Source organism: Manacus vitellinus, unplaced genomic scaffold (assembly GCF_001715985.3).
Source record: "Manacus vitellinus isolate BGI_N305 unplaced genomic scaffold, ASM171598v3 scaffold_23_pilon, whole genome shotgun sequence".
Lineage (NCBI taxonomy): Eukaryota > Metazoa > Chordata > Aves > Passeriformes > Pipridae > Manacus > Manacus vitellinus.
Genome location: NW_021939718.1, coordinates 11,716,511 through 11,726,384, shown reverse-complemented (window position 1 = coordinate 11,726,384; position 9,874 = coordinate 11,716,511). Strand labels below are relative to the sequence as shown.

The 9,874-nt window shown below is 40.3% G+C and overlaps 1 protein-coding gene across 3 annotated transcripts in view; it reads left to right on the top strand.

The window, feature by feature from the left end:
• The first annotated feature begins 250 nt into the window (after positions 1 to 250).
• The window catches only part of ATG10 (autophagy related 10), a 60,925-nt gene continuing 51,301 nt past the window's right edge, over positions 251 to 9,874 (top strand). For all 3 annotated transcript variants that reach the window (XR_001920694.2, XR_001920693.2, XM_018072896.2), the window contains exons 1-3: positions 251 to 531; positions 2,297 to 2,422; positions 7,287 to 7,406. Coding sequence is in view for 1 of the 3 variants with exons in the window: in XM_018072896.2 (XP_017928385.1) it covers positions 445 to 531; positions 2,297 to 2,422; positions 7,287 to 7,406 (333 nt within the window). In the remaining 2 variants the exon portion in view is untranslated. The remainder of the gene's footprint in view (positions 532 to 2,296; positions 2,423 to 7,286; positions 7,407 to 9,874) is intronic.

Genomic DNA, 9,874 nt, shown 5'->3' with positions numbered 1-9,874 from the left:
CCCGCTCCCTCCTTCCCCCCATCCCCCCGTTCCCGATTTCCCGTCCCCCACATCCCTGCTCTGCGCACGCGCGGCCTCCTCCCTCCCCCTTCGCCCTGCCCGCGGGGACGCGCATGCGTGCGGGACGGGACGGGGCCAGCGGGAGAAGGAGGAGGAGGAAAAGAGGAGGAAAAGGAGAAAGAGGAGGAGGAGCGCACGGTATGCGGGGGCGGTGAAGTGCGGGTCGTCCCTCCCGCTCCAGCCGCCTCCCTCTGCCTCTCCCGCTCTGCTCCACCCCGTCCGCGGGGCCGCGAGGGTTGTCCCGGGAGCGGGAAGGCCGAGGAGAAGGAGGAAGAGCCTGTCCGGTGCTGGCCTGGCCTCCAGCGGCTGGCGAGGCCCGTGTCCGAGTGGGACGGACGCACTCCGGTCTGCCCGTGGCTCTTTCACAGAATCCTAGGATTTTTGATGTTAGAAGGAACCTCTGGAGATCATCCAGTCCAACCCCAGCCCAGGCAGGGTCATCTGGAGCAGATGACACAGGGACGTGTCCAGGTGGGTCTGAGATGTCTTCAGACAAGGGAGACTCCACACCCACCCTGGGCAGCTGTTCCAGGCGCTGCCACCTCCATGGAAAGAAGTTCTGCCTCATGTTAAGGGGCAACTTGTCGTGTTTGAGTTTATGGCCTTTGCTGCTGTCCCTGGGCATCACTGAACAGAGTATGGGATCATCTTGAGACATCCCTTGGGGATATTGGTGTGGTTTGATGGGATCCCCTCTAAGTCTTCTCCTCTCCAGACTAACCAGGCCCAGCTCCTTCAATCTGTGTTCATCAGGGAGATGTTCCAGACCCCTCATCATCTCTGTGGTCTCTGCTGGACCCTCTCCAGTATCTCCTGGTCTTTCCTGAACTGTTCTTTTGGGATGGTCTGAGAAAGGGTGGTGTGCTGTGCTGTACAAGTCTGTTACACAGGTATGCTGGTGTATAGGAGGGACAGTGGGATCCTGGAGTGCATCAGGAAGAGTGTGGCCAGCAAATCAGAGAGGGGATCCTACCCCTCTGCTCAGCCCTAGTGGGGCCACATCTGGAACAATGTGTCTAGTTCCTCAGGACAAGAAAGACCAGGAGCTGCTGGAGAGGGTCCAGCAAAGGCCACAGAGATGATGAGGGGTCTGAAGCATCTGTGGATGCTCTGTTCCTGGAAGTATCCAAGGCCAGGTTGGACAGGGCTTGGAGCAGTCTGGGATAGTGGAAGGTGTCCCTGCCCATGGCAGTGGGTGGGAGTGGATGAGCTTTAAAATCCCTCCCAATCCAAACCATTCTGTCATTCCATGATTTGTACGTGATGCTGCAGTGCTAGCTCTATTTATGACACATCCTTATTGAAATGGGGAAGGAGGAAAGTAAAAATGACCACGTTTTCTGAGAAAGTGTTTATCTTTAAGATGTTGTGAGGGATCCATTGGAAGGGTAGGAAAGGGTTTGAAGCCACGCTTTTGGAATGGTGGGAGCTATACTGCTGGTGTGACCTGGAATGGCTTCAGCTGGACTTTGATGGCCATCATATACGAGAGTTGTTAAATTGTTGTTTCTCCAGGGAGCAGGTGTTAGGCCTATGGAAGTAGCCCAGAGGTAGATTCAGGTTCCTGGTTGCCTCCTGAACTGCACTGCTAAGGAAATACATGTTAAAACTGCAGCTCTAGGCTCCCCAGTAGAGGAAAGACACCACCATATTGGACCCTGAAGCTGATAAAGAGTGTGTGACATACAAGGCAAGGTTGGGAGACGTGAGACTCTTCAGCTGGGAGGAGAGAATGATCAGTGAGATCTTATAAATGTCTGTGAATACATGGTGGGAGGGAATAAAGATGATGGAGCCAGACTTTTTTTCAGTACCACGGAGCAGCAGCACAAGATGCAAAGAGCACAAACTGATAAATGTTTTTGGTCAAACAGCAGAAAAAAGATTTACTGCTATGATAATGGAGCACTGGAACAGGTTTCCTAGAGAGGCTGTGACATCCCTATCCTTGGAGATAATCAAAAGCCAAACAGAAATGATCCTGAGGAAACTGCTGTAGTTGACACTGCTGTAAGCAGGGGGAATGGACTAGACAACCTCCAAAGGTCTCTTCCCCCCTCAGCTGTTCTGCATTGCCATGATTCCTTAATGTGCTTGAAGAAATGTGTCTTTGTTTTACTTAAAGCAATACATTTTCTTTGCCCGTGCCTTGTTGTTTTATTGTTCAATTGCTATAAATTGAAATTTTTTAGGTTTTTCTTTGTCTGCCAGTGCTAACATTCAGTTTGCTCTGCAGATACCCTGTAGCATGGCAGGTGAAGAAGATTTCTTTTTGGAAGAAAAAAGATTCAAGCAGTACTGTGAAGAATTTGTTAAGCATTCACAGCAGATAGGAGATGGCTGGGAGTGGAGAACTAGCAAGGTAAAACAATCATGGTGTTAACTTTTAGGTACCCTTGATGGCCTTTTTGAGCTGTTGACAACCACCACAAGCTGGAACTTCCTTTAGCAACGTGTGAAGTAATTGGCATTTTTTTGCACAGCAGGTCCAAGACTAAAATAGTGCATAGATGGTTGACATGAGGGTTTAGGCCAGTGCATGTATTGAATAGGGTTGTAGGTCTCTGAGTCCTGTCCAGGATATAAAAGTCCATTTTCAACTTTGGACAGAACTAGAAAATGAATGTGGTATCACTGTGAAATTCAAACCTTCCTACTCTGGGCAACTGCCCGTGGTTTTATATCCAAGGTTCACTTCAGTCCTTTAAGCTGAATTAGCACATAGTCTTTGTTCTAGATCTGTGGCTTAGTATTTTTGTAAAAATACCTGTCAGTTGCATACAGCAACCAGAAGAATCTGTCAGTGTCAATGTTCAATTCTCATTATTTGCTGCTTCCCCATAATTTTCAAACCTCTCCAATAATAATTACATATTGTTTCTAGGTCATTAATCAAAATTTTAAATAGCAGAGGGCTAAGAGTAATCCCACAGGATCCCATTAGAATCACTTCTTTTATGATGATTTCCCCATTTTTAAAGTTACATTTGAGATCTTTGAATTAATAATTTTTTTATCCTTTAGTATGTCTCAGATCAGTGTGGGATTATTTTATTTTTTTTAATTTCCACTCATAGAATCAACAGATATCTTTGAGAATTCTGAGCATGTAGTTTTCCAACTTCTATGTTTATGAACCAAACGTCTTTTTAAATTACCCTGACAAATTCTGTTTTCTTTAAAAAATTACATTTACTATATGTATCTCTTTATTTACTGAATTCCGTATGACTTCTGTTATTTTTGCTTGGGATGAGGTCAAACTAATGTGAATAGTTACAGAAATAGGTGAATAATTACATGAATTAGCCACTATATAATATGTATTATAGTGTGTACAGGTGTACTGATAGAGTATATAAAGATGTATTGATACATCTGGGTTTCTCCAGCATCTAGGTTTGTCTGTGTATTCTATTGCAGAAAAATTACTGCTCTACCTTTTTTAGTTTATTTTGAAGTTTAATGGCTTTAGTGGTTTCCCATGCTTTCATGAATTTTGGGGAGAAAAATCATGCTTTTTCCGATGTGTGCCATCATTTCTACATAGGTAACTGTACATTAACGGTTATAACCCTTGCATCACAGATGATCAAGGACTTAGGTTTGTTCTGTTTAGGAGTTTTTAAAAAAGTGCAAATATTAATCAAGTGTTACAATGCACCTTTTCTTACAGAAAACCATTTGAAACTTTAGATTTTAGTCCAGGGCTATATTTGTGAGGATTTATTCAACAAAGAAAGATGCTCTGAGACTCTTGGGAGTTTAGTACATGGGTCAGAGTCTGAACTTTCTGTGAAATAAGAAGCTTTGCTGGAAGTAGCAGAATGAGAGAGATTTTTGTTCTCATATAAAAAAATACTTAGAGGATTTGTTTTTTTGTTTGTTTTTTTTTTTTAATGGGCCAAGTTGATGACTCTGTGATTTCAGTGTGTGATAAAAACCTGGCTGTGGAGACCATCCATCTACAGTATGTAGCCTGGGAAGAAAGCTTTTCCTGAACAAGATGTCTCATTGTCTTTTTGCCCTCCCCCTTTTTTTTTTACTGATGTATGTATTGTGGGTAGTTTGGGACACTCTTAATTTTGCTGATGTAATGCACTTGGATTCCATTCCTCATTCCATGCTCCATGAATAGACCCATTGATAGCAGTAAGACCACACAAGTAAACTAGGCTCATAGAACTGTGTTCCTGTGTTCCTGTGTTTTATGCGGAGATTAAATTTAGGTGATGAAATACTCATTGTTTGTGTGGAGCTGGCTCTTGTGGCATAAGCTCACATGGCCCAAGCAGAACCCTGTATTTATAGCTGTAAGTGAAATGTTCTAAATGGTGTTATTTTTATAATCTGGAGTGTTTTGTTTTGGTTTGGTTTGTTTTTTTTCCACACGAAGAAGACTGTAAAAAAGCCAAGAGCACCTCTACTGATGGAGTTAAAATTGGGTGCTGTTGTTAGGCGTGGATGGTTAAATCTTGGCTGTGAAGGCTGAGATTTAACTAAAGCAAACAAGGCCCTATTTGCTTTCTGCTTTGTGTTTGTTTCGTATTTAGCCACGTTAATCTAGGTAATCATACCAAAAGCTGTATTAATTCCCTTCTGCCTGTGGTACTCACAGGTGGAATAGAAATGGACTCTCTTTCCACGTTAGTGGGATCAAGGTCCTTCCAAAGCATTGATTTATTTATGGAGGCAGAAATGTATGAAGTACAGGAGGGATGCTTCTCTCCTGCCTCCTCCTCTTTGTTCTGTGACATACAGCTATAAGACACAGAGAGTACCAGCTCCATGTCTCCAGCTATCCGTATAGTTTTTTTCATGGATGTGGAGTTTGACTCCATTCTGTTGATGGGAAGAACTGGTTTAGGGAGGTGAAGACTTCATCCAGCCTTTCTCTGGCAAAGCTCATTGTGCCTTGGGGCATTTCACCTCTATGGGAGGCTGAAGCACTTTTTTCTGCTCTTAGTGGGATAAATACTTGTGCAGGTATCTTTACTCATAGGGAGTTCTCTGTGTGCTGGATTCATCATTGCACAGGCTGCAGTTGGCTCTACAGCCAGAACATCCAGAAAGTTTAGTGTGTTCATGTTCTTGATGAGATTTATTGAGAAAATAAGGCATGCAGTAGGAGAAGTTGTGAGAAATGTAATATGTGTGTATATGTATATAAAAATATATATATATATATGTATATATATATATATATATATATAAACTGCCTATAATGTTATTCATGCTTAAAAATTTATGGAAAAAATACATGTAGAGAGCATTATCTTTTTTAATGTGTGAAACTTGATCAAAGCAAAGTGAACAAGTAGCCCACAGCAGTTTTTGGAGGTACATAAAGTGTCCTTGAAAAGAGAGAACCAGTGTGTCAGTATAAAACCTATGTTGGTTTAAAGGTCAGAATACATGGAATAAACTGTGTCAGCAACAACAGATTGACCAAAGAGTTAAATTAAATTTAATTTGCAGTCTTGTCTAGTAATTTAGTGCTACATTAATGAATTTTGTAGTGAGACTGTTTGGAATAGAATCCTTTTTCATCAGATATTGTGCATATGCTGTCTGTGTTTGTCTAAAATAAAATGTAATGAAACAGCTAATAAACCCCCAATTTATTTGTTTCCTTTGAGAAGTAAGTTCTTAATGTGCAACTACTGTTCTTTGTGTTCTGTATATGCTTTTTCTCTTTCAGAGTGTACCTTTTTGAAGGGCTCTGTTACTAAACATTTTCTCTCCTTTTGCTTCTAATTAACAAAAATAATGTGCTTATATTTGTGTGCGGGTAGTCAGGCCAGCAAGGGCGGGGAAAGCTCCCAAACCCTTCTCCTACCACTCTGCTGTTGCACAAGGGGCCCTTAGAACTCTAGACCATGGTGCCTGGGAAGCAAAATGATAAGAAGGGAACTAGGAGAAGGCAAAGCTTGGTCTACTTTTTCTTACATTTGACCTTCAGAGGTGTTCAAGAGAAAGGAACAAATTGTGATTCTGCACACATAAGTTCTGAGGTGGTTTTGTTTTGATTTGTATTTTCAGGGCTCTGTAAAGTTAGAGGATGAAACAGAAAAAACCCAAACCAATCTAGCAAGAGTTGGGCAGTTAATACTGGCATGAATGCACTGGTTGAAATAGGTCAAAATGATTAATAGCTGCTCATCTCTTAATGACCCCAGTGCATCATCTTCCAGTTCTTTGGCACTCATCCTGATTCCCAGGGAGCAGTTGTCTTTTTCCATTGATAGCTATATTAAACTTTATTTTTGCTGTCCAGGTCTTTGACTTCCTCTAACACCAAGGACTGGTATAAACTACCTGTCCTAGTTAGAACAGCTGGGACCAGCTCATCACTTTGTGGGTGTAACCCAAAACTGTGTATTCTATACCCTTCCATGCCATTTCCCAGAAACTGTTAACAAACCATTTACAGCAGCTGCCCAGAGCACACCTGACTCCTCAGGTTATAAGATGGGTGTTAGAGGCCTGTGAGATAGGAGGATGCTCCCGTCCTCACTCCCACTGTGGAACTCCCTGCCCTGAGGGAGGTACTGGGCACTCCTGCCTGAACCTGAGGATACGTAATCTTGGAGTCTGGGACTTCTGTACCACTTGTGGGATCCAGGGAAGGACTGGAACTTGGACTAGACTGTGACCACCATTCTCAACCAGACTGAGACCACTACTCTTGACCGGACTGCGACCACCTCTGTCAACCAGACTGCAGTTACCACTCTCGACCAGACTGCAACAGCACTCCCAACCGGACTGTGATCACCAGCCTTGACTGTGCTGCAACCAGCACTCTCACCAACAGATTTTCCCTCTCCTTTTACGTTTTGGACTCAGGGGGACCACGTGGGGCTCAGCACGGGGAGGGGAGGCCCAACGAACACCACTCTGTTCATGCCCCAGGGTGGGGTGCTGGGTTATGTGGGTTAAAACCAATTGTTTGTCTGTGTAATTGTATTTATTGTATTATTTTTATTAAATTGTTATTCTGACTTATAATCTCTTTTGAGTTGGGTTCATTTCCCCTGCTGGTTTACCTTTAAACCAGCACACTACCTGTTAGCAGATGCTGAGGAGCAGTGCAGTCATCAGTGCCTATAAAGGGACCTGGAGCTTGTGCCTAAATACCATGCTCTGTTTATTTTCTAGAACATTGATGGCATTTAGCATTTTGATTACAGAAATTTTTTTTTCTTTTTTTTTTCTGAACACAGGACTTTGGTGATGGTTATCTTAGTAAAACACATTTCCAGGTAAGAAATAGACACATCGCACAAGATCTCAGGGAGAAAACCAGTGATAACACTGAAGAAACGTTACTTGCACATGTTGAAGTAAGTACAGATTTTGGACTTATATGTTTATAAAATAAATAATGAAATTTAAAAAGTACTATGCTAGTAAGTCCTTCCAAAAAGACTTCAAATCTCAAGTTACAGTGTTTTTTAATTAGTTTTCATACAGTTGTAGGATACTAATTAATACAACTTATTCAGATGTTTTTGTGTGTGTAGAAAAAGCTTAAGCATCAAGATTTAGTTATCTTAGAGGTAAAAATTAAAAGGATAATGACAATAAAATTCATTTGAAGTGCTATTTACTGCATATATATGTTGTGTATAAAACTTTTATATTCAGTGTATAGTTGTCTACTGTGGAACTAACTTAAAATATTGAGCAATTGTTTGAAACTGGTAGCAGGAAATAAAACAGATTTGGTGTTCTTGAAGGAGAATAAACTTCTTTCTTCCAGAAAATTAAAACTGTTCATTAAACTCTAGTTGGACTGATCTGAATAATTATTTGCTTGTTTGATTCTGCATTAAACCTCCAGGTTATTGACTAATCAGGATATAAATGATAGAAACTCCCTCCCTTGTTATAGTTTGTTACCATTAATATGAAAATAAATCTTGGATTATAATTGACTGAAAACAATGTATTCGGTATATTATAAACTGTTGAATAGATGGATGTGGTGTACTTTCCTGTTACCTTTTTCTGCAGTTCCTTTTCTCTTTTCATCAGCACTCTGATTTCTTTTTTTTTTCCTACAGAGACTGGTACATTTCAGGCATTTCTGGTCTGAAATGAGTATTCTTTTGGCCTGGTTTCTCAAGGAAACGTCACTTAAAACAATCATGCTGTCTGTTAGTCTTGATGTAGTTGTTTCTGCTGATTTTTGAGCTCACTCACAGGTTTCAGTTTGTACTGTAAAGAGGGTACATGTGTAAGTTGTCTAACGGACAGCTGAAGCATTTTTAAGTTTTCCTTTAATTTAAATTCTAGTATTTCTTAAAAAGAAGGCTGATGTCAATGCTTCAGGGGATGTTACCTAATTGTCACTAACAACAGTGTTTGTATACTTCAGTCCTGACTTGTAAGAGCAGATTACTCTTTGTATTCAAAATTGCTTTTGATGATTGTGACTTTTTTTTAATAATGAATCAGGTCTTCATTACAGAGTGCATTTTAAAAGAACATGCTGTAAAACGCTGTTGAGTCCTTCTTCTGGAAAAGAAGGTGTCAGCTATAGAAAATGTCATAACACAAAGACTTCAGAGCCTGTTAAATACTGAAATGGAGTCTTAAATATACTGAAATATAATACTAAATGATACACTGAAATAAGATTCCAGACCCCACTCTGTGATTTATCAAGATCTTGATATTAATAATTACCTCTTGAAATATTTTGAGAGATTTCTTTGTTTTGAACCATGGTAATCTGCGGGGCGGAAGGGCCCTCTTTGAAAACGAGCCTTTGTACTTGTCATGTAGCAGCTCTAAAGATGAAGAGTGAAGCAGGGGAAAGGTCTTAGAAAATTGTGAAGGTTGTAAGACCATAAGAAAAAAAAAATTAGTTTCTTCTCCAAAACATTCACTGCCCTATATAGATGATGTCATTTGCATATTCTTCACTGAGCTGAGGGGTAAGCGGACTGTTAAAGTTATTTAATCTATCAAATGGGAAAATCACACCAATAAGTTGGAAAATGAAATTTGCTATGTATACATAAAGTAAAACTGTGTGTTTAAGAAGAAAGATGGAAATGGTGACTGTAGGGGGGATAAATAATTTTCTCAAGCACAGTACTTCCTATGTTCTTTTTCTCAGCTCTTGAATGCTTGAGTCCTGTTCCACTATAACATTCTGTTATTTAAATAGGCTTTTTTTCTTTTTAATGCACGTTGCATCCATAAATAACATGGTATTATGGAATTACTGCAATTTATTTGATTGAGTTATTGAAATGATGTTCTGATGACTAGCCAAAGTTGTGGTCATGATAGAAATTGGAAAAGTTTCCTCTGGTTATGTACATTCAATATTTAGCTTTTTCTTTTTTTCCTCAGAAGATTCATACATCTTATTATTACATATTTGAAGCTTAAAGAGGATCTAGATAAGAATTTTAATTTATTTTGGAAAAAACATGGCCATTTTCTGATGTTTGCATGTTTCACAATTTTCAGTTCTAGAATTACTGTTATGATCTTGATTTTTCTATATTGTAGCTCTGTTGTTTGTGTCTTACTGGAATACTTCCATCTGTCTAATCTGATCTCCTCCAAGGTGTGGTAGCAGATATGATGCATAGTTTTAGGTAACATAATTAGCTAGAAACAGTAAGAAAGGAAAAATAAGGAAATGAAGATCTGAGTAATCAATATCCATTGTTAGAAACAACCAATGTTGACAAAAATCCAAGGAAAAAAATGTACTGTGGTATATGACATAGAGACCACAAGACTTTCCTCTCCTGATCCTGGGAATCCAGTTCAGAGGTTACCAATAGAA